The sequence below is a fragment of the Equus przewalskii genome, chromosome 20, assembly GCF_037783145.1.
Source record: "Equus przewalskii isolate Varuska chromosome 20, EquPr2, whole genome shotgun sequence".
Taxonomy (NCBI): domain Eukaryota; kingdom Metazoa; phylum Chordata; class Mammalia; order Perissodactyla; family Equidae; genus Equus; species Equus przewalskii.
Genome location: NC_091850.1, coordinates 7492731 through 7519853, shown reverse-complemented (window position 1 = coordinate 7519853; position 27123 = coordinate 7492731). Strand labels below are relative to the sequence as shown.

Here is a 27123-nt window from a genome sequence, read left to right as displayed (position 1 = left end):
AATATTTATTTGAATGGGAAAAATTTTTACACTTATATTTTCTATTTATTTTCTAACAATTATAAAGCAATGAGAGCCTTTTAAATCTTACATCCTAAAACTCTGCATATGTGTCAAACTTTTCTCTAATGTAAGACATTTTTCTGAATGCGGAAGATAATTTTTTGTTAAAATTGGCAATGGCCAAAAGCCAAATATTTTCTGCAGATATGTTTTGTGTTTTATGTATGTTTAAACTTTCTAATAGCAAGACAATTTCTGTAAAATGAAGCAGACTCTCTAGGAGTCCATTTTGACCTAGAAGTAACTGGTTGTTGGTAAAATATATCTTTAGAGAGAAATTAGTTTGTGTTCCATGTATAACTATATATGTACCGAACAGAAGTTGTTCTGACAAACTTCTAATAAGATATATTAGGGGTAAAGGAAATAATAGCATTATAAAAGCAGCTATATGTGTGTACTTTCTTCTCTTCTTTGGTGTTTAAACATGTGAATGGTTGGATTTACATGTAATTTGAATGTTTGTGTGTGTTGTCATGTAAAATATGGTAAATAGTGCCAGTGTCTTCCAGTGGCACTGAAAATTCAGTGTTGTATGATATTTCTGTGTGGCATTGGGGTTACTTGTAAACATGTCTATGTATATAACGTGTCTTGTGAATTTTGCATGCTGCACTAATCTCTGTTAAATCTGTCCCCTCTTTATTCAGAGCATGCTGTCAAGGTCCTTTAATTCCAATTTTACTGCTGTAAGCAGCTTTCACTATGGCAGCTCTAGGGATCTGCATGGCAGCCAGGGCAGTCTTGCCTTGAGTATTGCAGACGGAAGAGGTTCTGGTGGGCACATTTTTCGAGTGAGTACCTGTAGTAGACCAGTACTTTTAGTATATAGAAAAAGAAAAGAAAACCCCACATTTTAAATGTCTCTAGAAAATAAATCTTTACTGTGGGTTAGATATCTTGATTAACTCCAAGTTCTTCGATGGCTTAGTTCTAAAACTTCCTGCAAAGCTGATTTAATCTTTCTCTCTTAAGTTTCTGTGATAACAACTAAAGAGTAGTCAGTTCTTGTTTATTTAAAAAGGGATAAGCGATAGGAATTACTCTCTGAGAGGTTTTTAAAAATTATTATTCTTTGCAGTGCTTTCTATTAATAAAATTAGCTTGCTGTCCCTAACTCAAGGTTTTAAGGCTATGCCATATGTAATCCACAGAGGGGTTGTGGGGAAGAATGATTTTCACTTTAGTGATTGAGAGTTGGCAGATAAAAAGCACTACCTGGAACTAATTTTAATCATAATTCAGTGAACATGATTAAATGTGAGGCTAGAGAAATTATAATAAGTACCAAGGAAAAGGCAAAACCCAAATGCTTTATTACCCACATTTCAGCATAGTCATTAGTGGTGAAAAAGAAAGGTTTATTCTTGTAATAAAAGTTTAAGCATAGGGGATAACAATGGCAGAGGAGAAAGAATAGAACAACTCTGGTGTGACTGTTTTAGGATTTTTCTCTCTATAACAACTTGGGGTGGTAGCATGGCCTCTAAATAAATATTTCCTTTTGCCCCTCTCCTTCCATTCTGAAAAGACCTTTCTCCCCTTATAACTTTATTTTCACTCCTCCTCATAGTTTTCTCTCCATATTGACTCTGCCTACTTCTGGGTCCTTTGCTTTTTTCCTGGACTTCTTCCCATCCCCCCAGCTTTTTAATTCCCTCCTGGCTTTGCTCTGTCATGTGCTAGGGTAAGAGCAGTCTCCTGGATTCACTTTGCTCTGGCTGAACCTTGTCCATCTTACTCTGCCCTCTGTCACCTGCTACCACTTGGTTTCTGTGTTATGTTATAGTGGCAGCAGTTGTTCTGGAACTTCTCAGTTTGAAACAGTGAGGGGGAAGGGTAATGACTATTAAGGCCTGCATTTCTGGTGCTCATTCCAACTGAAGCCACAGAGTAAAGACCAGGGGCTTTTATTAACTTGGGTAATCCTTATAATCAGCTGGAAAAATTGTTCTTTCCAAATTCTTGTACAGTAGTAGTTTTTGCTTGTTATTCTTAAATTTAGACCCTTTGAGTCTGTTGGATTTTACTTTTTCATTCATAATATACTTATTCTTTTAAAGACTAGATAAACATGGCTGTCCATTCAGGCTTGAGTTTAAACTCCAAGCTGTGAGCTAAGTTGATTATTATGCTTTCTGAAAGCAAATCTCAAAAAACAGAGAAGGAAAATAAAGTATTCATTGCATAAATACACAAAATTAGAAGAAACTACATCTAAAAATGCTAAGCCATAGTTTGAACTAGCAACTAACTACACATGATAGATCTGTGGCAGATATAGTTTCTAAAATTAAATTATAAACCCTCAGGTTTATATGTATCCTGTGGCATGTTGTAATGAAGGAGATTTCAGATTATTTTTCAACATGATGAAGTAGTTTGCATAAGTAACAATAATGCTATTTATCACAATCTCTTTACTTTTCTAAAATATAGCTAGGTGTTTCGAGAACTAAATTAAAATGAAAAATGTAGGCATCTTGCTTGCTAGCATATTTATAAGAAATATTCAGAGATAATGAGATACTGAATCTGTTTTTTCTCTAAAGTTATCAGTGGGATAAACAATAATATAAGGATATTATTTGATGCATAAAAATATAAACTCTAGTTAGTTAATTTTAAAAGCATTTCACCAAACCAGTGCTTTTGAAAATATTGAGCTAATATTAGTATGCCAGAATTACGCTAAAGCAAGTTTTATAAGACTATGTTTCTTGGTACTGCTTGTCATTAAAAAGAAAATCCTGGCCTATAGTTTGCTGGTAAAAGAACAGCAGTTAATTTTTTTACCAAGAAACTTTCTGTAGTGTTCAACAGGAGTATATTTTAGTTGCTCTTAAAATTTGGGACTCTTAACTTGGATTAATAATTAAATTTATTGCTCACATGTTAAAAGGTAGATATTGCTGTAAATAAAACTAAAAGCACTATAAAGAAATAGCTTAACAGTATATATATTCGTATATACTTTTCACACTTACAAGAACAAACATTTTGCCACGTAACTTTGGAAGACTGTTAAGGGTACTAATATTTTTTTTTCGAGTTTTATTAAGAAACAGTTGACGTATAGCATTGTACAGTCACGTGCCACATAATTTTTCAGTCAGCAACAGACCACATATACAACAATGGTCCTGTAAGATTCGTACCATATATCCCAGGTGTGTAAAAGGCTAAACCATCTTGGTCTGTGTAAGTACACTCTATGATGGTCACATAACGACAAGATCGCCTAATGATGCATTTCTCAGAACATATCGCCATTGTTAAGTGCTGCATGACTGTATTAATCCAAGGTGTACATCATGATGCTTTGAGAGATATATATATTGCAAAATGATTACCACAACAAGTTTAGTTAACATCTGTCATAAAGGTACTAATAGTGATGATAATGTTTAATTTGGTTCTTCATCTTTCCATTATCTAGCAGTATTTTTTCCTAATCTCCTCTCAGATATCATCATTAGTTTGATTTTACATCTTAAAGATCATTGTTTGTTTACTTTTTATTTCCCCCTCATGTGAAGCATCCCCAGACATCCTGTCCAGGAGATCCCTGTCAAGATGATGTATTCTTTTCAGGACAGCAGAACTACTCATCAGCTACACTTAGTCACAAAGATGCTCCTCCAGACAGCTTGATGAAAGTAGGTGCTCAGGAAATAAATGAAGTAGTGTCTGTGAGCTTCCTATGCTTTACAGCTTTTGAACTAGAAGTATCATATGTGCTTTAACACTGAAAATACTTTCGTGAGGACTTTTCCCCCTTGATTAGTAAGGATTTATTTTTTAATAATTGAGAAATAGTAAATAGAATTTCGCTCTGCTATTTCTCAAATTATTCCATGGTTTTTTCCCCACTAGAGAATCATTTTGCTTTTTGGGGCGGGGAGGGGGGCGATTTTTATAGTATCACCTACTTATTTTATCATTTGAATCAAAGGCTTTTTGGCATTCCTAATAGTATACCTATTTGGGGAGTTAAAGATTCTTCATTTGAGGAAGTTTTACTGTTACTAAAGGCATTTTAAAATACTTTAAATGTAATTATAAATCACCTTGAAAGACTTTTGTATATGGTAGAATGTTGTACTCTTACTATTTTTGTCACTAAAGCATCACTCATTTTAGAGAGTTTACTTTTCTGTCACCAATGCCAGATAGTTCTTTTCTTTAGTATTCTCCTCAGGTTTTCTTTCTCTTAACTAAATCCCTTACATCCCTAGTATAACCAGATATAATTAGGAAGCTTAGTTATTATATATTATATAAACTTTTACATTGTTCTTGATAGTAGGAACCCATCCATATAAGCTCATACGTGTCCATTTATTTTACCTTTTTTTTTTTCTGTTTTTCTTTGAATTGAGCTCTGTTACCTAGTCTCTTTTTAATATCCATTTCGTGGTTTGGGTTATTGAGTTCATTTTCAGCTTTTTATTCTCCTGAGCCATCTGCTAATCATAGCTTAATATATTCCATGGGCGTGTTTAACATTGATGTAAAATGTCAGGCACAACCAAGTATCTAGACATCAGGAAGTCGTAATAATGAGTCCGAAGTAATTGTCTAGAGAGTTCTCTCCAGGAGAATAGGAATAAATGATATAAACATGGAGAAAAGCAAGTGCTGTCTACGGGGTTGTGCATAAATAATAAAATAACAGCACAACTGTTTAAATACTCCTCAGCAGACTAATTGCTTGAAATCTACAGTGATCAAGTAGTAAAGAACAACTATTTTTAAAAAAAGATATAGAAATAATATAGCACCTCTTTCTCCTTCCCTCCCACCAGTGTAAGATTTGTCATAGAGTAATACCAGAAAATCATGTATGTTTCCAGACTTCAGAATTAACCAAGTTCCCAAGTATAACACAGTGAAGAAGAGAATTTTTTTAAAGTAAAAATCTTCACCAAAGCCAACCTCTTTGTATCCTTCAGCAAGGCTCACATAAGAGGAGCATGTAGTTCTGAAACTATTGCCATAGTCTTGTGCCAAACTTTTCTACTTTTGGATAATTTTAGGGAAATGGGGCTCAAATATTTCTCTCACAGTTTTTCTGTAATTTCCTTGTGAATGAAGTCACCTTTTTATTAATAATCAACAGTGAAGTTTTAAATGATTGAATAACTTAAACATATTTCTTCTTCTATTAAAAAATCTCTATATGCAAATATTTATAATACAAATGTAACCTCTTATTTTTCAGATAGATTCCTCACACTAACAGAATAAGCTATCAGCCACATTTCCACAAAAGTGATTTTAAGTCTAAAATTCAGATTCAGTCTCTAAAAAATGAGAAGCATTGAAAGAAAGCTAATTCTTTAACAACAGCAAAATCTCAAGTGTTTGATTTAGCTCTGTAAGCAAACCTTGGAATGTCAAGGTTTACTTTTTGTGGTTAATGTTCAATTGTATTAGTATTTAGAGAGTTTAAAAGTGGCTAACTGACAGACACACATGAGGAACAAGTCAATTTTCTATTACATAGCTGACTTGGCTTGTTAATTCTGGAAAGGAAGGAATATAGGTAGAAAAATACACTCAGACTAGGAAAAAATTCTACCACAAAATTAGTTACTTTTGTTTTTAAGAAAAACATCAGCAAATGCATCTTTTGTGTGTGTGTGTGAGAGATTAAGTATAGTATGGAAGGAGATACCCTTTTAATGGGGTTAAGTTTTAAAATTTTGGCATACTGTTACCTTTTTAACATTTGGTTACTGTAACAAAGATAGGTACATTTATATCGAACAGAAAAACAAATAATTTTAAATGTAGATATGACTTACTTTCATTTGAAACTTTCAAAGAATGAATCTATCTGTAAGCACTCAGGCAAGTTTCGAATTAAGACATTACTAGCTTCTTTTTCTTTTAAAAGTGTAAAATTAGAAAAAATAGTGTAAGTGGCGTGATATTGTGTGATTTAGACTGTTAAACTCTAGTGCTTTTGTAATGCTCCAAGAAGAAAATCCAAATTTTGTAATAAGACATTATTATTAGTCATTTTAAGACACTTCGTGTTTTTCTTAGATGCCTTTGGGTAATGGACAGATGGGCCAGCCTCTCAGGCCTCAGGCAAATTATAGTCAAATACATCACCCCCTTCCTCAGGCATCTGTGGCAAGGCATCCCTCTAGAGAACAACTAATTGATTACTTGATGCTGAAAGTGGCCCACCAGCCTCCATATACACAGCCCCATTGTTCTCCTAGACAAGGCCATGAACTGTCAAGGCAAGAGGTAAGAATAATCAAGAATATTTGAAATGTGAGACTAAGCTTTTCATGTATTTTATAGGTTATTTAATTATTAGCAATAAAATCCATATAGAATTTTAATGTAGTTTTTACCATTTTGTTCAAAAGTTTGGTTTCATATTAAATTTATAAGGTGTTCAACTTTGTGGTTTAACTTGACTCTGTGATCCCCCGTTCTGATTACATAGGATGTGGTCTTTTGCTTATGGTTTTTTTCCCTAAAGTGGTTGTTTTTCCAAAACTGGTTGATGATACTCCAATAATCAGACCCTCTTCAAGAACATAAATAGTAGACCGTTAAACTTGAATGGCATGTTACGGTTTGCTATTGTCATTTGACATTCAGCTTTTGAAACTTGACAAGTCTCCAAACTACTTTGGGAATTACATCTTACAAAGTACTTAGAAAGTCACTAGTCATATATTGATACATTTTGATAGTTTATTGGTAAAATAATATTATGAGAAACTTAGGTGGAGAACAGATGCTTTATTAATTTTGGATTGCTCTCTGGGCAAAGGGAGTGTTTAGGAACAAAAGTTTAGTTTTTGCATCTTTCCTGATAGCTTGGTTATAAAAAATATTATCAATTCATCATCAGTCCTGACTCCTTTGAAGCATATAAACAGATTCAGGAAATAAGGAGTTAATATCCAACAACCACCCAAGAATCTTTCAGATACTGTACGAAATATGCAATAGAGAGAGATGCTATGTAATTTAAATATTTCACAAATGGAAACTGATGATAAAATACATGTTTTGTGTGTATGCGCTATGTCGTTAAAATCCATGACGTCTAAAAAATAGAATAGGGTCTACATTAATTAGGTTGCCTATCCTCATTAGACAACAGTAGATTAAGTTAGGAGCTATGCTTATAATCCCAGCTGTGCCTTTAACTCACTAACTCATTAACATAATATTGTCATAGTTTCACCTCATGTGCCTAAATATTTATTTTAGATGAATCCTCACACATTTATGTTTACTTAGCTTTAATTTACCAGTATTTAAATATGGGTGTTATTGCATTGTAGCTTTTTCTAAGATAGTAATAATAGTTTATTTTATTTTCATGTTAACTCAGATTCGAGTGAGAGTTGAAAAGGATCCAGAACTTGGATTTAGCATATCAGGAGGTGTTGGGGGAAGAGGAAACCCATTCAGACCTGATGACGATGTGAGTTTTGTTCATATATCCTTGAAATTCCCATAAAGTTTTATTCACTAATTTAATACCTCTTATACATAAGTAAAAATCTGACAGATATTTATATAAATCTAGACAGGCATCACTTTTTGACTTCCCTCTGTATTGTTCAGCTTTTTGTTTTGAAATGTAATCAGTTCAAATTAATTGTTTGCAGAATAAAAATTAACCAAAATTTTTAATTTTTATCATATTGTGAAGTGATTTTTAATTTTATTACTTTTCTGCATATCTATAGAAGTAACTTCATCACTTTAACAGAAATCAGTCTAGTAAAGTCAGAATTACCAGGGGCAAAAATCACATAGGATTGTCAGAATATTACTCAGAGAAAAGAGGGAGAAGACTTGTGCCACGACTCAGATATTTGCCTACTGTGAAAGAAAGATTTCTCTGTGGCACTCCGTTATTTATATTATTTTCCATTGAATAATTATCTTTTTTGTTGTTATTAAAGGGTATATTTGTAACAAGGGTACAGCCTGAAGGACCAGCATCAAAGTTATTGCAACCAGGTGATAAAATTATTCAGGTAACTAAGATACATCTTTTCTATTATTTATTTTTCATTTTATAGCATCTACCTCCTCATCAAGGAATTATTAAATGCCGGATTTGAAAATAAACATTTTATGAAATTTATCTTTAAATATTTGTGAATGAAAACAGTAGTATTTCTTATAGGCTACTCCTGGTGCTTTTTTTTTTGGTGAGGAAGATTTACCTTGAGCTAACTTCCATTGCCAATCCTCCTCTTTTTTCTGCTGGAGGAAGTTTAGCCCTGAGCTAACATCTCTGCCAGTCTTCCCCTACATTGTATGTGGGATGCCTCTACCGCATGACTGATGAGTGCAGTAGGTCCGCACCCGGGATCCAAACTTGTGATTCCGGGCCGCTGAAGCACAGTGTCCAGAACTTTAACCACTTGGCCATGGGGCCAGCCCCCTCTAGTGCTTTCATAGTTTAAAATATTTCCACCTTAGGGGCGGGCCCAGTGGCGCAGCAGTTGGGTGCACACGTTCCGCTTCAGCGGCCCTGGGTTCGCCGGTTCAGATCCTGGGTGCAGACATGGCACCACTTGGCAGGCCATGCTGTGGCAGGCGTGCCACATATAAAGTAGAAGAAGATGGCACGGATGTTAGCTCAGGGCCAGTCTTCCTCAGCAAAAAAGAGGAGGATTGGCAGCAGTTAGCTCAGGGCTAATCTTCCTCAAAAAAAAAAAATGTCCACCTTGTACCTTGGAAAATCATACTGGTATTGTTGAATACATTGTTTGATATGTCTTAGCCTTTTGTTTAAGTTCAGGAATGTTAACTTCTATAAGATGAGATGATAAAAGAATCTTCTCTGTGTGTTACAATAATTAAGGGATTTAATTCATGTGAAATACTTAAAATTGTGTGTCTGGTATACAGTAAGACCTCAATAAATGTTTAACTTAAATTATGAGAAGTCTAGTTTTGCTGATCTGATGGCTCTAAGGCAAAGAGAAGATCAGGCCTTGCCCTCTGCTACCGTTGTAACTTTGGTGACCTCAGTTGCATGTTATTGCATATTCACGGCACCATGTCTGACACTTTGTCTCAGACAAGTGATTCCTGATGACAGGTTGCTACATAGGAATCATCTGAAAATGTGGGCAAGATACGGGTTCCTGGGTCCCACCTTCAGAGATTTCATTTTCATAGATGTGGAGTAGGGCCTGGGAGTCCAGAAGTTGTTTTAATTGCCAAAATGATTCTTATTTTCTGCCAGGTATGTGTGCTACCTGGCTGAACTTTAAATGCAAATAAATTACTATGAAACGTTTTTCTTAAAAGCCTTTTTCTTCTTTGTTCTAGGCTAATGGCTACAGTTTTATCAATATTGAACATGGACAAGCAGTGTCCTTGCTAAAAACTTTCCAGAACACAGTAGAACTCATCATTGTCCGAGAGGTTTCCTCATAAGAACTGAGGACATAGCGGGGGGAAGACAGAGCAAGATTTATTGGAAGAGACTTGCAGGGGAAATTAATATTTTGACTATTTTTATATATAAGATGAACTCAAAAAATTATGTTCACATTTGTACATTAATGAAATAATGGAACTTGTGGTTAGAGGGAAAGAACCACTGTACAGTATATAGGGGAGACGGTTGAATTCATAGCATATAAAGCTTCTTGTTAGGTTTCTAAACATAGCAATCAAGGCTACAAAAACAAACATATGTTGTTTTTGTATAGATTGTAGGTTTATTTTTGGATTTCATAAACATGACTGAACTCTGTGCAAGGCTCTAGTTAGCCTTGATTGTAGCCCAGAGACAGATGGCAGAGCTGTCTATCTCATAGCTTTTATGCCCTTATTTTTATTCAACTGGTATTAATGTTTTTCTGCTGAAACTACTTTTTTTTTTTTTTTTTTAATGTGGGCAAGAGATTTGAAGTGTTGGCTTTTGCTATGTGCATATTGAGTTGAAGAGTGAGTAGGTGAAGGTGGTGCTGGTGGGTTCACTTTCCAAGGCCAGATTAAAACAGTTAATTCCTATAAAAAATCTGGAAGCAAAGAATGAAGAAACAGCTGTCTGTTAGTATGTTTTTATTAATAGAATAATGCAATAAAAAATGTAATGTCTTTTTAAAGAAATAAAAAGACGATAATTGTGTTTTATGAGCTCCACAGGATTTGTTCTTATCGTAGCCATTGACTATACATTTGCCACTGGTGATTCAATTTTTTTAATTTTTTAGTCACAGGAAGTTTTTAACTCTATGGAGTAAATGCATGTCCCTGCATTTTCTGTGATCTGGAAATCCCTTGATTTTTTGCAAATGGTAGTACTTGCAATCTGTTTTTATAATTAGTACTCCATTTTAATCTTAATTTATAATTTTTATCTTAAGCAGCAAATTAAAGTGGCCAGTTTTAAGACGGTGTTGCTGTAACACAAAATGTAAGAAAATTTAGGAAAGCCTCTTGATTTTGTTTGGCCTCACATTGCCTTGGTAAAGTAAAAGGAAACAGTACGCATGGAGCTAGGAAACCAAAGCAAGTTTGTGAAACTGGCACAGTGATAGAGAATTGCTGTGGAGAGTTGTAGAGCAAAGGGATGGGTCCTTCGGGCCTGCCAGTCTGTAAAGGTGTTCAAATAAAGGGCTGTTCCTACAGGTAACGTTAAATGTGAACTTGACACTTCAGAGTCTTCGAAGGGTTTCTCAGTGTATCAGTGTAATAGCGTGTTGCCACCACCTGCCTTTGTTCCTTGTTAGTGTAACAAATGTTGATAGAGGTTTATTAATTTTGTTTTTTTGTTCTATGTAATCAAATAAAATTTGAGTAACATGCAAGGGTAAGAATCAATGCATGGTTATTTGGACCAGAAAAAAGTGCCATAGAAGACCAATAACTGTTCTTAGCCGAGGCTAGTCTGGAGCCTTTCATTAGAGCAATATTCAGTTATTGCAATTCACTTTGAATTACTAAGAAATATAATTTTGGAATTTTTAATCTGTTATCCTTTGTTCTTCAATCTTGTTTTAATTAAGACTTTTATAGGACTAGCAGAAACAGCAATCTACATTGTTTTTGCAAAAGAGAGTTGGACTTGTTCCTTTCTTGCTAGTCAGAGTTAATAGGCAGTACTTTTAAAAAGATGTGAACTCAAATATTGCACTTCTGGAGATGTTATCAATTGGTTATTGTACTGTATAGTTTTAATAATTTTGATTGAAACCCTTTAACAACAACTCTTTGTAAATTTTATCTCATTTTAGTTGATTTTCAGTACTATTTACATAGGAATTGATTTTTATGGATATAGTAGAAGAAATGTGCTGTATTTTGATAAAATTCATTTATTGTATGTGTGTTGTAATCTCTTAAAAAAAAAAGAATGACAAACAGCTTCTTTAAGACAAGGCTCGGTGTTCCCTTTATTCATAGTTTATTTTAAAATAATTTTGGTATCAAAAGATATTCACATTTTTTCTTGGTTTCAGTTTTTTAGAGTCACATTCTGCTTTTAATAAGGAATACATAAAATCGGTATAATTATGACGTTTTCAACTACTTTACCTTGAATCAGATACCCAGAGTGTAATTTTGGAAAAGGAAATAAGCCACAAAGAACAACTGATTTGTCAGTGGTCTAACCTTAAGTTAATTGTCTGTATATTATATTGAAATAGTACTAGGGCAACAGGTGTTATATGCACTAGTATTTTATTCTACTCTAGTTAATTAAAATTTTTTTAATGTTCTTGTAACACGAAGTTGAGTAAGAAAGTTTACCAAGAGGAGTAATGTGATACATGATATGATATAAAAACCTAAAAGCATAAAAGTTCTTCACTTAATAGTCAAAGTTTTCTTCCAAAATACTGGAAAATTAAATAAAAAGAACTCTTAATTAGATCTTTTGTTTTGGCAATGATAAAGTTTCAAGATTTGAATAAAAGAGTAATAATTTAAATCTTTTGAGGAAATAGAGAAGACGTTTTTAGTTTCTATATTACTGAGTAATTTGTAGTTAAGGCCCATACCTATAACTGACTTTATTTTAATAAGTATTATGTAGCAAACCATCAAGACCAAAACTGTCTTATTTTTAAGTGTTTAAAATTGACCATCCTAAAATTTTAAACCATTAAAAATATGTTCAGAGTAGTTTATGTAGTACAGAATTGTTTACACAAACTAAAGTTATATGCTGATTCATTAAGAAATCATCAGTTCATCTGAATCCTGAAATTCTAAAATTCCCTACATATTTATTTTGTAAATATTTTTCTGACTTCTTTGGACTTGAAGATGTGTATATACTTGAAAAATTCTTTAAACACAAACATTGCCATAAACAGAACTAAACTTTCAAGTATTAATTTGCTGTGCTTAAAAGAAAATCCCATTAGCAGCTATGTAATATTTTTTGTCAATCAGCATTTATAAAACATTCCAGATTTTTGTATATATCTAGATTGTTTGAAGTAACAGTCAATAGGTAATAAACTAATGCTGTTTAAAGTTGTGTGATTTATTTTATGAAATTCAGGGTGAGAAAGATTGCGATAAAAAGGTATACAACTGTTTTCTCTGACCATTTAAACTCTTGTGTTTCTGGGTATGGAGGAAGTGTAGTTTACCTTAAATTATTTTTATTTCTAAAGGAAGCCTTTGGGATGGCAAGTGTTTTCTGGTTAAAGATTGGTGATCAGTCAAATCCATTTGAAAGGGTATTTTTAAAATTCTTTCCTTTGAAGTTCTTATTTACTTATCCTTTTGGTTTAATGTATAGTAAATAGATTTCTTATAAAAGAAACATTGAAATCAAAATAATTTTATGTTTCATCAAAAGCATTAATGAATACACATAATTGATGATGTACAGTCATGCACTGCATAACCATGTTTTGGTCAATGATGGACCGCACATATGACAGTGGTCCCATAAGATCAGTACCATAGAGCCTAGGTTTGTAGTAGGCTATACTATCTATTGTGTAAGTACACTCTGTGACGTTTGCACAACAATGCAGTTGCCTAATGGCACACTTCTCAGAATGTATCCCCATCGTTAAGTGATGCGTGACTGTACAAGGGGACAAGATACCACGTTTTAAAAATGTAATCTAGATGAATTAGGCAGCCAGCTCAAACCTTCAGGTATTCCCTTTGTTTCTAACAGCTGAGAAAACGTTGTCCATCTTATATCTAAAGCTGCGGTTTCTTTACCTCTGCAGAATTTTTAAGCCCAGGGGATAGTAAGCATAGTCAGTCACGTTTTGGAAAACTCTTAAGAGAATGCTGTTTTTTTAGGACTCTTTGTGAAGCAATTTGTAAGATTAAAACTTATGGTTTCAAAAAATATACGGTCTTAAAATCCAAGCACCTGAGAAGCCCATTCTAAACTGTGAGAAAGTTTATTCAGGGAAAACCCCTCAGTAGAATGTCCTCAGATTTTCTTTAGAGAACAGTTAAGGTACTCCTGAACATTTCTGTAGGATTGTTAGGAAAGAGGCTGAAAAAATGATCCTATTGTACAATTTCCTTTTCAAATGTAGCGACTAGGGACAGTTATGATCTCCCATGGGATTTCACGTGGAGGGTCTAGCTTCCTAATCATCTCTCAATCTCATTTCAGGATGAAATATGAGAAGCTCATGTATCAGTGATAAAGGAAGAAATCCAACTTTAAAATTATGGCCCTCCCCTGGTTATTTAATAAAACTATTTTTATTTTGCATGAAAAGTATTAAGTCTGTAAATGTTTGTCCTGAGTCAACCTCCCTTAAATCTAATCAAATCAGTTTTGTTCCTCCAAGGCACAGCTTTAGAAGGATCCGTTTTTAGTGTGCTCTTCTCAACTAATTTAAAATAGACTAAATATTGAAGAAATGAAATAAAAATTTAAATTGAAGAAAAATTAATGCATGGAGTGGATTTTTAGGATGGATGACTGTCGGGCTCCCCATTTTCACGAAGGATAAACCTAATACTCTCTAAGAACTAATGTCATCCCAGAATGGATATTAAAACAGCTTTCACATTTGGATCAATCCTTCAAGGAGCGTTCATTTTCTCAAGAACAGGAGGAACCATGTGCAGGCTTAACTGGCACAAAGTAAATTGTTCAAGATTGCATGCTGCCACAGGCTTTAAGCTCCACCTCCGATCCACATTCCAGGAAGTGACAGAACAGATTATTATTTAATACTATAATAGGTAAAAGTATTATTTAGTCTCCACAGTTCTGCAAAATGAGTGCACTGGATAGATAAATTTAGAGGAATTCTTGGAAGACCTAGGGCAGATAGGGCCAGAAAATTCTACCAAGAAAGGTGAATTTGGCTTCAGGGATGCCTCAAAAGTAGAGACAGGATAAAAGATCAAGAAAGAATTCTAGATAATGGTTGGGGTACTGACTGCATCATAAGAAATTGGTTAGGACAACTACCTTTTTAAAAATGCCATGCAGGGGCTGGCCCCGTGGCCGAGCGGTTAAGTTCACGCGCTCTGCTTCGGCGGCCCAGGGATTCACCAGTTCGAATCCTGGGCGTGGACATGGCACTGCTCATCAAGCCATGCCGAGGTGGCACCCCACATGCCACAACTAGAAGGACCCACAACTAAAAATACACAACTATGTATCCGGGGGCTTTGGGAGAAAAAGGAAAAATAAAATCTTTAAAAAAAAAAAATGCCATGCGGTGTGCAGGATGTCTGGCTGAAGGCAGGAGCAATCAGCATGGATGCTTAGACTAGAAAGGAAAACCAGTACAGCCATTTTGAGGTGGTGTGGCCTACCCAGTTTCATGTCCTTCCTTTTGCCCACCATCAGTGCAGATAGTTTGCGGTAAGCAAGCAACATTCTCAGGCAAGCTTTTACTAAGATGAGGACAATAGTTACTGAACATCTGAAGAAAAGCAATACCATGAAGAAAGTCACCAAACAAGCAAAAACATCCAAAGAGATTTAAAACTGTCTTCTGAAGGATAAGTGAGAATACTGAATTTGCAAACCAAACTTATGAAAGCATTTAAATATCTTTGAAATATCATGTTAAGTTTGTCACAAATTCAACAGCTGTGCTGAAGAGTAGGAAGGTTACATCTAAAGAGCAAATCAGTGAGCTCTTTGGTTTTGGAGTCCATAGAATGTAATGCGGACGACTTAAGAAATTGAAAGTGGGAAATGAGACATGAAGGAAAGTATCCATGTTCCAACATGGAACCTATAGGAATTCGAAGGGAGAAGGAATGGTATGAATACAGAATGAAGGAAAAAAATACGCAAGAAAATTTCCTAGAGCTGAAGCACAACAAAGGTGCTCAGACCGAATGGGTCCATTCATAACCAAACAAAACTATAATCATGCACACACTTCTAGATATATCTTCATGACATTTCAGATCAGGTATAAAGAACATCCCGCGAAGTTCCAAAATGTGAAGGAAATTACTTGCAAAGTGAGAAAAATCAGACTGATATCAGAACTTTGATCAGCAAGTTTGGATGCAAGGATAGAGTAAAGCAATATATCCAAAACGAAAGTATTAAAAGTCAGAGGGTGAAATAGACAGTGTCAGGAATTCAAGGTCTCAAAATTTACTTCCCACAAAACTTCCCCAAAAATGTATTGGAATATATTTGAATGAAATGAGAAATAAATCTCAAAAGGAGATTTCGGATCCAAGAAATAATGTTGACCAAAACGCACATGTAGTGGAGCAGAAATGTGTAATTAGTATTGATAGCAAATAAGAATGTGGATGTAAAAATACTTGATGATCTTTACAAGTGAGAAGAGAGACTTTTTCTAAGAGAAACTATACATATCGGTTAATTTTAAGTTCTTATAAAAAAGTCTAAGTTGGAATTCATGGGGTGAATAATGATTACACAAAGAATAAATATTTAGTATTATGTGTTTTTACAAATAAATGCAATAGGCTGTAGATTTTCTTTTGTCACAATGGTGTATATATGCATGGTTTGACTCCACTGCATTTGACTTGCCCATTTTTCTCGTGGTGAACACCTGTGATGCCTCCACTTCACCTCCCTGCTGCCATAAACACCACGGTGGTATCATTCATGTCATTTTTTTAACCTAAGTGAAAATTTCTCCAGAATACATACTTAGGAGTACGGTTGCTAGGTCATAGATACTATTATTTTCACTAAGTACTGCTAACATCCTTTGCAGAAAGTCTGCATCAGTTTATACTTTGACTCGCTAAACATGGATCTCATTTCCCCACATATGTGCAAATAGTATTATGTGACTTTCTACCTTTCGTATATTTGATGAATATAACTGTATTTTGACAGTTTAAATTTCATTCCTTTGATTACTGACAAGTACCTATACTTGTTAGCCATTATGCTTTACCATTCTGTAATTTTCCTATTCTTTTTGCCCATTTTTCTGATGTTTTTAAGACTGATTCATAGGAGTTCCTTGTCTATTCCAGATATTACTCTCCTGTCATTTTAAACATTGCAAATATCTTCTCTTAGTCCACACTCTGTTTACCTTTGTTTATGGTGTCCTTTGTTTAATAAAAAAAAGTTGAACATAGATGAAGACAAATCTATCATTTATGATTCATTATTCTTGTCTTCTCCATTCCTGAGTCAAAAGGCTGTTTTCCCATATTTATTTCTATTAGCTATATATATTTACTTTGTTCGATTTTACTTTATTTTGTGTGTGTGTGAGGAAGATTGTCGCTGAGCTAACATCTGTGCCGAGCTTCCTCTATTTTGTATGGGGGACGCTGCCACAAAATGGCTTGACAAGCAATGCTAGATCCGCATCCGGGATCTGAACCTGCGAACCCTGGGCCGCCAAAGTGGAGTGCACGAACTTAACCACTACACCACCGGGCCGCCCCTGTATTTACTATTAATGCTGAGATTTTAATCCACCTGGAGTCCACTGTTGTATATGGTGTAAAATTGAGGTCAAGCTCCATGTTTTCTCTATATCATTTACTAAACAAGCCTATTTCTTCCTATTGGTCTGAGATGCAATCTTTGTTATATATCAGGTACCCATGCATACACACGCTTTCTGAGCTCTCTATAGTGTTCTTTTGGTCTGTTTTTCTGCTCCTCCATCTGTACCATTTTTTTCCCGGCAAATTTGAAAGTTTTATAATGAATACCTACCATCTAGATTCTTATATTAACATTTTTCTATATTTCCTTTGATGTACTGTTACTTTTATAACTAAAACTTTGCATATATCCTAATGTCTGATGGCAGTGAATCGCAAGCTTTACCACGTCGGTCGCCTGGAGGGCTTGTCGGGCCCACCCACAGAGCTTTTGATTAAGTCAGTCTGGGTTGGTGTCCAAGAATTTCGATTTCTAGCCACTTTCTGAGTGATGCTGAGGCTGGGGTCAGGGGGAGAACAGAGAATCACTATCTTCGCTCTTTGCTCCTGTTTTTCAAAATTGGCTCAGGTATATGTACGTTTTTATTTTTCCATGTACATTTCAGAGTAAGTTTGTTAGCACTGATTATTCTGGCCATGATGGATTTATTTTCACTCCTGAAATCACCAAAAACAGACAAAATGTATGAAATAATGATTTTCAAAATACTGCACATCAGGAAATAAAGGATGGTGATCCCTGAGGTACAGAGTGAAAAAAGTGGTAAGCCCTATGATTGTCCCCAGCTTACTACTAGAGAATTTCCAGGCCATGGAGCATGAAGGGGGAGCCCAGACAAGCCTGTCAGACTCCCCAAATTGAGGAGGTAGAACTAAGAGTCCAGGGAAACCAAGGGAGGTACAGTTCACAGGGCAGAATAATGGAAAGGAGAGAGTTGCAAAGAGAGAGAATTTCAGAGAGGGTCCACTTTGTGAACTCAGCTGAGTACTCATCAGCACGTGTGTGGTGTGTGAAGAAAGTCCTCAGAGCAGGGTGAAGAACTGCCTGAAAGGATCTGAGATAACAGTGACCTGCACTTGCAGGTGACAGAGCCCTCTGCTCACAAAGAGGAGTAAAAATGCCTGTTTCCATCAGCAAGCATGGAAAACCTCAAGATTCACAGGTGTCAGGTAGTATACACAGAAAAGTCTGGTCTCAGGAATGGGAAATGATTAGCCCTGGATTAAACACTGCTCCAGAACCACTGGAATTGATTTTCCACAGTTGGATGCTTTGATTCCCTTCTCTTTATCTTTTGTGAATCCACTGCAGGTTTTTGCTTTGTAGTTATCGTGTGGCTTACATAAAACATCTTATAGAGATAGTCTATTTTAAGCTGCTAACCCCTTTCCTGGAAAATTCACAAATGTGTGGAAATTAAACAACGCATTCTTGAACTATTAATGGGTCAAGGAAGAAATCAAAAGGGAAATAAAAATATATCATGGTGAAATTGTAGAAGCACTCTCGCTAAACACAGCAGAAAAGGAAGATACCCATTATTACCACCACTACTCAACACTGTAGTGTGATCCTAGCTAAAGTAATAAATAAGTAAATAAATTGAGTATAGATTTTGGAAAAATAGAGAACATGTTTTTCCATACAGCATCATAATCTACCTAGAAATTTTTTTTAATGTATTTAACAGAACTTTTTTTAGAATTAATAAGAGACTTCAGCCAAAATCAACATGGTGGGTGATTGGTCATAATTGATTGGACCGCCTTCTCAAATCAGACTAATCAGATTCCCCTTCTCAAGAATTCAGAATTGGGGTAGTGATTCTAGACAGTTAGTAGCAGGTACTGGACTTGTGTAAACGTGGAAAGTAGGGGCTAAAATTTCTATTGTAGTAAAGCCGTTTTCTATAGTATGCTTTGAGAAGCTGAAAAAGTAGAGAGAAGAATGAAGTAGACCCAGAAGGAAACATTACACAGAGATTGAGAGGTTTCCAGCTACTAGTTTCAGTTCCTGATAAAACCCAATTAATACCCTTGGATTCTGGGAGTTTCCTCTACATCCACACTAAAAATCCTCTCGTTTTCTGCCAAAGCTCATTTGAATGGGTTTCTGTTTTGTGCAACTCAGTGATCTATGAGACCATCCAAACAAAGGCTCAGAAGATATGGACTATTCAGGGAATGGTGGCATGAAGCTCTTGGGTTGGAGAGCACCAGGAAGTTCAAATGTGATCATTTACCAGAAAATAAAATCTTTGACAATAAGACCCTGCCTCCTACACTTTTAACCCTTCTCAGGCCCTAAACTCTGAGAGCAAAGGCTGACATCAGAACAAGAGCTCCATTTTCACCATCAAAAATGGGGTCAGAAAACACTTCTATGCCAAGATTTAATACAGCTCCTGGAAATATTAGGGTGAGGCTCTAGCCTCTCTCTAAGTACCCACACCCCCAACTAAGATATGACTAGTGTGGTAGGCAGAATTCTAACATGGCCTCCATGATTCCTGACCCCTGGAGTCCACATCTTTGTGTAATCCCTTCCCCTGGAGTACAGGGAGAACCTGTGACTTGTTTCTAATCAATAGAATATGGCAAAAGTGTAGGAATTTTGTGGATGAAATTAAGATACGTAATCAGTTGACTTTGAGTGAATCAAAAAGGAGATTATCCTGTATAGATGCACCCTAATCAGATGAGACCTTTAAAAGAGAGTCAAGCCCAGAATGATGTCAACAAATGGTGGAATAGGGAGCCCTAGACCCTCATTCTTCCATGGAGACACAGATTTAACAACAATACATGGACCGAACACCTATGTGAGAAATTGAGAAACCAGTTAAATGGTTCCTCACCCCAGGCAAACACAAAGCCAACCATGTCAAATCCTAGTAGGAAAATTTGGGGCAATGCATCTTGCCAGAGCCCCCTCATGCTGTGCAGTGTGACTAGGAGATAACCCCCAACTACCTTCTACTCCCTGGGGAGAAGAAGGAGTAGAATGTACATCCAACATTCTAACTCTTAGGGAGTGCAGCCTGAGGGACTGGTTTCTGTCTTACCTGAATCCATGCACTGACAGGAATGAGGTGCAAGGTTGGGGGTCTCTAAAAACAGACATCAATGCACACCAGAGCCTATAATACCACAGACAGACATTAGGTGGGGCTCTAGTACCACCACTTATTATAGCACCAGAGAGTCCCAGTATTGCAAATAGACACTAGGGAGAACTCCTGAGTAAAAACCAGCAAACTTCTTCAATTAGGAGATTACACAAATAGCCTGGAGAAGATGCATTCATAGAAAACGCTTGGGAGGTCTCCAGAATCTCTAGCCATGTTGAGTGGAGAGTGTATTCCCTATACAAAACCAGACTGCAAGTCTGAGAGAGGAGGCTGATTCTTCAAATGCCAAAATCCCAACAAAAAAACATGCAGAGAAACAAGGAAACATGGCACATTTAAAGGAACAAATGAAATCTTCACAAAGTGACCCTAAAGAAATGGACATATATGAATTACCTGACAATTCAAAGCTATCATCAAAGGATACTCAATGAATTTAAAGAGCACAGATAAACAAACAAATGAAATCAGAAAAATGACACATGCACAAAATGAGAATATCAGCCAAGAGCTAGAAACGATGAAGAAGAGCCAAACAGAATTTCTGAAACTGAAGAATGCAATAACTGAATTGGAAAATTCACAAGAGGAACTCAACAGCAGACTTGACCAAGCAGAAGAAAGAACCAGCAAATTCATAGACCGGATTTCAAAATTACCAAAGCAGAGAAGCAAAAAGGAAAAAGAATGAAGAAAATTGAAGAGAGCCTGAGAGACTTATGAGATACCATCAAGCAGAACAACATATGTGTTATTGGAGTGCCAGAAGGAGAAGAAAGAGAGGAAAGGGCAAAGAACCTATTTTTAAGTAGTAATGGCCAAAAACTTCCTAAATCTGACAGAGGATTGGACATACAAATTCAACAAGGCCAAAGGACTCAAACTAGGATAAATCTAAAGACTTACCAAGATACCTCAGAATCAAACTATCATAAATCATAGACAAAGAGAGAATCTTGAAAGCAGTAAGAGAACAACAACTCATCACATACAAGGGAGCTTCCTTTAGATTATCAGCAGATTTCTCAGAGAAATCTTGCAGATTAGAAGGCAGTGGGAGAATATATTCAAAGTACTGAAAGAAAAAACCTGCTAACCAAAAACTATCCTTCAAAAATGAAGGAGAAACTAAGACTTTCCCAGATAAACAAAGGCTGAGGGAGTTCATCAGTGCTGGGCCTGCCCTACAAAAAATGCTTAAGACAGTTCTTCAGGTTGAAGTGAAAGGAGAATAAACAGCAACACAAAACAGTATGAAAATATAAAACTCCCTGGTAAAGGTAGATATATAGACAAATATAGAATCCTGTAGTATTTAATAAATATGTGTAAATCACTTTAATATCTAGTAAATAATTCAAAAAACAAAAGCAATTGTAAATGTATGTTAATGAATACACCATATAAAAAGCTAATCTGTGTCATCAATAACATTAAGAAGGGGCAGAGGTGAAAGGAGTAGAGTTCTTATACACCATTGAAGGTGTTATCAGTTTAAAATAGAATCATTATAATTTTAAAATATTTAATTACAGTGGCGACCACAAAGAAAATATCTAAAGAATATACATAAAGACAAATGAGAAGGGAATCAAAACGTCACTACAAAAAAAAAAATCAATGAAACTCAAAAGAAGGTGACAAGGGAAGAAAGGTGGGACAAAAAGATACAGGGCATACAGAAAACCGCTAACAAAAGGACAATAACAAGTCCTTCTGTACCAATAGTTACTTTAAATGTAAATAGATTAAATGCACCAATTAAAAGACATAGATTGGCTGAATGGATAAAAAATAAGATCTAACTATATGCTGTTTCGAAGACTCACTTTAGATCTAAGGACACACATAGACTAAAAGTGAAAGGGTATAAAAAGATATTCCATGCAAACAGGAACTGAAAGAAAACAAGGATGGCCATACCTACATCAGACACAAAAAGTGTCACAAGAGACAAAGAAGGACTTTATATAATAAAGGTCAATTCACTAGGAAGATATAACAATTATAAATAGAAATGCCGTAACATTAGAACTCCCAAATATGTGATGTAAATATTGACAGAACTGAAGGGAGAAACAGACAGCGGAACAATAGTAGGAGACTTCAATATCCTACTTTCAGTTATGGATAGAACAACTAGACAGAAGATTAATAAGGAAACAGAGGCCTTAAAAAACACTATGGAACAATCAGACCCAACAGACACAGACAGAACAGTCCACCCAACAACAGCAGAACATACGTTCTTCTCAAGTGCACATGGAACATTCTCCAAGACAGACCACGTTAGGCCACAAAATAAGTCTCAACAAAATTTAAAAGATTGAAGTCATATAAAGTACCTTCTCTGAACACAATGGAATCAAATTAGAAATCAGTAGCAGAAGGAAAACAGGAAAATCCACAAATATGTGGAAATTAAGGTACTCTTAAACAACCATGAGTCAAAGCAGAAATCACAAGGAAATTTAGAAAATAACTGAAGACAAATGAAAACAAAAACACAACATATGAAAACTTAGGGGTGCAGCAAAATCAGTACGAAAGTGGAAGTTTATAAGTGGTAAATGCTTACATTAAAAAAGGGGAAGGCTCTCAAATCAACAACCTTTGTAAAGGTGTAAACTTACATTTTTCTTACGCTAGAAAAAGAACAAACTAAACCCAAAGTTAACAGAAGAGAGGAAATAATAAAGGTTAGAGCTGAGATAAATGAAACAGAGAATAGAAAAACAATGGGGAAAAAATCAATGAAACCAAGAGTTGGTTTTTTAAAAAGATCAACGAAATTGACAAACTTCAGCTAGACTAAGAAAAAAAGAGAGAAGGCTCAAATAGCTAAAATTAGAAACGCAAGAGGAGACATTATAACTGATGCCACAGAAATAAAAAGGATCATAAGATTACTATGAACAATTATACACCAACAAATTGTATAACCTAGAAAAAATAGATAAATTCCTAGAAACATACAACCTACCAAGAGTGAATCATGAAGAAATAGAAAATCTGAACAGACCTATAATTAGTAAGAAGACTGAATCATTAATTTAAAACCTCCCAGCAAAGTAAAGCCCAGGACCAGATGGTTTCACTGGAGAATTCTACCAACTGTTAAAAGAAGAATTAATACCAGTTCTTCTCAAACTCTTCCAAACAATCGAAGAGGAGAGAATACTTCCAAACTCATTCCATGAGGCCAGCATTATCCTTCATACCAAAACCAAATATATCCCAAGAAAAGAAAACTACAGACTAATATCCCTGATGAATATTGATGCAAAAATCCTAAACAAAATACCAGCAAACTAAATTCAACAATATATGTAAGGACTACATACTATGACTAAGTGGGATTTATAACTGAAATAAAGGATGGTCGAACATATGAAAATAGTCAATATATGGACCCAAACCACATGATCATCTCAATAGATGCAGAAAAGCATTTGACAAAATCCAACATTCTTTCATGATAAAAACACTTAACAAACAAGGAGCAGAAGGAAACTACCTCAACATAACAAAAGCCATATATAGGGGCTGGCCCTGTGGCGGTGTGGTTAAGTTCAAGTGCTCCCCTTCAGCGGCCTGGGGTTTTGTCTGCTCGGATCCCTGGCACGGACATGGCACTACTCATCAAGGCATGCTGAGGTGGCGTCCCACATAGCACAACCAGAGGCACTCACAACTAGAATATACAACTATGTACTGGGGGCTTTGGGGAGAAGAAAAAATAAATAAATCAATGAAAGAAGATTGGCAACAGATGTTAGCTCAGGTGCCAATCTTTAAAAAAAAGAAAAAAGCCATATATGAAAAGCCCACAGCTAACATCATGCTCAATGGTGAAAGACTTGAAAGCTTTTCCTCTAAGATCAGGAACAAGACAAGGATGCCCATTCTCACTACTGCTATTCAATATAGTACTAAAAGTTCTAGCCAGAGCAATTAGACAAGAAAAACATATAGAAGGCATCCAAATTAGAAAAGAAACAAAATCGTCTCTGCAGATGGCATAATCACATATATTGAAAACTCTAAAGATTCCACACTATTACAACTAAGAATTTCAGTAAAGTGCAGGTCCAAAAATCAATCCCATTTACTGAAGCATCAAAAAGGATAAAACAATGAGGAATAGACTCAAGTAAGGAAGTGAAAGACTTGTACACTGAAAAGTACAAAACATTGCTGAAAAAAGTCAAAGAAGATACAAATAAATGGAAAGAAAGCTTGTGCCTGTGGCTTGGAAGATGTAATACTGTTAGAATGTCCATACTACTCAAAACAATCTACAGGCTCAATGCAATCCCTATCAAAATCCCAATGGCATTTTTCACAGAAATAGGAAAAACTATCCTAAAATTGATATAGAATCTCAAGGGACCCTGAATAGCCAAAACAATCTTAAAAAGGAAGAACAAAGTTGGAGGCCTCAGATGTCCTGATTTCAAAGCCTACTACAAAGCAATAGTAATTAAGACAGTGTGTTACTGGCATTAAGACAGATATATAAACCAATGGAGTCGAATAGAGAGCCCAGAAATAAACTCTTGCATAGAGGGACGAGTGATTTTTGACAAGGGTCCCAAGACTACAGATGGGGAAAGGACAGTCTCTTCAACAAATGGTGGTGGGAAAACTGGATATCCACATACAAAAGAAGGAAGTTAGACCATTTACCTTACACCATATACAAAAATTAACCCAAAAGGAATTAAAGACCTAAATGTAAGACATAAAACTATAAAACTCTTAGAAGAAAATATAAGGGAAAGCTTCAGGTCATTAAATTTGGCCATGATTTCTTAGATATGACACCAAAAGCACAGGCAACAAAAAATAGACAAATGCGACTACATCAAACTTAAAAATTTCTCCACATCAAAAGAAATAACCAACAGAGTGAAAAGGCAATGTATGGAAAGGGAGAAAATAATTGCAAATTATATATCTGACGAGGGGTTAATATCCAGAATATATAAGAAAATTCTATAACTCAACAACAACAAAAACAATTAAAAATGGGCAAAGAACTTGAATAGACATTTCGCTAAAGAAATTATACAAGTGGCTCTTGAGAGTTTAGCTAAGCTAGTCCATGATATTGTTGCCTCAGCATTCATTTAGTTTGGTCAAGAGGCCTGCAGGAACCTTAAACTGACACTAGCCCCTTCATGCAAGCGCACGCCCTAGATAACCGTTGCAGAGTCACACGCAAATGGAAGTGCTAATATGACTTCCCCAAAACCCTTGTGATGGAGTCTCCCTGCCTCCCGGCACCTGTATGCCTTATGTGCCCCTTAGAAAAGACCCCTACGGGCTTACCAAAACTCCACTCTTTTGGTTTGAATTGACCAATCCAGCCTTAGGTCAGGAACCCTAAAGCCCTCCACCCATGGATTCATGTGCCCTAGGTTCTGCCTCTCTCTCTCTGTTTGCACTCTGCCTTGAGCTCCCTGTGTGGCCCCTCAAGGAGTACAGTGTGCTTCCTCTAGGACTTAGGACTTATCAGTAATAAACTTCTCTATTTCAATTTCTCTTGTGATCTGTCATTGAACTTTTGCTCACCGTTCTCTGCTCCACTTAAAAAATGTTAATTTAACAAAGTCATAACAATGGCCAATAAGCACGTGAAAAGATGTTCAACATCGCTAATCATTAGGGAAATGCCAATCAAAACCACAGTGAAATACCACCTCACATCCACCAGGTGGCCACTATCAAAAGAACAGAAGATAACGTGTTGGCAAGGATGTGAAGTTGGAATGCTGCTGTATTGTTAGTTGGAATATAAAATGGTGAGGCCATTATGAAAAACAGTATGGAGATTCCCCCAAAAATTAAAAATAGAATTACCATATGATCCAGCAGTCCCACTTCTGGGAATATATCCAAAAGAATTCAGAACAGGATCTCAGCAATATTTGCACACCTGTGTTCATCACAGCATTATTCACAATAGCCGAGATATGGAAGCAACCCAAATGTCTATCAACAGATGAATAGGTAAAGAAATGTGGTATATATACACAATGGAATATTCTGCAGCCTTTAAAAAGAAAAAAAAGGAGGGCCAGCCCAGTGGCCGAGTGGTTAAGTTCGCAGGTTCCACTTCAGCAGCTCAGGGTTTTGCCAGTTGGGATCCCAGGCGCGGACATGGCACTGCTCATCAGGCCATGCTGAGGCGGCGTCCCACATAGCAGAACTAGAGGCACTCACAACTAGAATACACAACTATGTACTGGGGGGCTTTGGGAAGAAGAAAACAAACGATTTGCAACAGATGTTAGCTCAGGTGCCAATCTTTTAAAAAAAAAACCTTCATTAAAAAAAAAAAAAGGAGGGGCTGGCCCCGTGGCCGAGTGGTTGAGTTCGCGCGCTCCGCTGCTGGCGGCCCAGTGTTTCGTTGGTTTGAATCCTGGGCGTGGACCTGGCACTGCTCATCAGACCACGCTGAGACAGCGTCCCACATGCCACAACTAGAAGGACCCACAACGAAGAATATACAACTATGTACGGGGGGGCTTTGGGGAGAAAAAGGAAAAAAATAAAATCTTAAAAAAAAGGAAATCTTGTCACATGCTATACCATGGATGAACCTCGAGGACATTACGCTAAGAGAAACGTCAGTTACCAAAGGACAAAAACTGTATGATTCCACTTATACGAAGTATCTAAAGTAGTCAAAAAGCATAGAAACAGAAAATATAAAGGCGGTTACCAAGGGCTGCAGGGAGAGAGGCGGGGTAAGTAGTGTTCAGTGGGTATAGAGTTTCAGTGCTACTGGTTGAAAAAGTTCCAGAGATCTGTTGCACAACAATGTAAATATGCTTAACACTACTGAGCTGTACAACTTACGTGGTTAAGATGGTACATGTTATGTGTTTTTATCACAATAAAAAAAAGAGGTCAAGTCCAAAGGCAGAACCTTATATTACTATGGAATTTATTATTGAATTTGCAAGCTGAGGCTTATTATTTGTACCTAACGGGATCTTTGTGAATCCTTCTTCTGCAAGCGGATGAAGTTACTATTCCT

General features: G+C 35.9%; 1 protein-coding gene across 13 annotated transcripts in view; it reads left to right on the top strand.

The window, feature by feature from the left end:
• ERBIN (erbb2 interacting protein) overlaps positions 1-12564 on the top strand; it is a 135490-nt gene extending 122926 nt beyond the window's left edge. For 2 of the 13 annotated variants that reach the window (XM_008540253.2, XM_008540254.2), the window contains 6 exons: positions 714-857; positions 3603-3722; positions 6118-6327; positions 7436-7528; positions 8016-8090; positions 9400-12564. In XM_008540253.2, coding sequence (XP_008538475.1) covers positions 714-857; positions 3603-3722; positions 6118-6327; positions 7436-7528; positions 8016-8090; positions 9400-9507 — 750 coding nt within the window. In that variant the 3' untranslated portion in view covers positions 9508-12564. The remainder of the gene's footprint in view (positions 1-713; positions 858-3602; positions 3723-6117; positions 6328-7435; positions 7529-8015; positions 8091-9399) is intronic. The other 11 variants (XM_008540258.2, XM_070587428.1, XM_008540259.2 and 8 more) reach the window with 8 other exon arrangements.
• The last annotated feature ends 14559 nt before the right edge of the window (positions 12565-27123 follow it).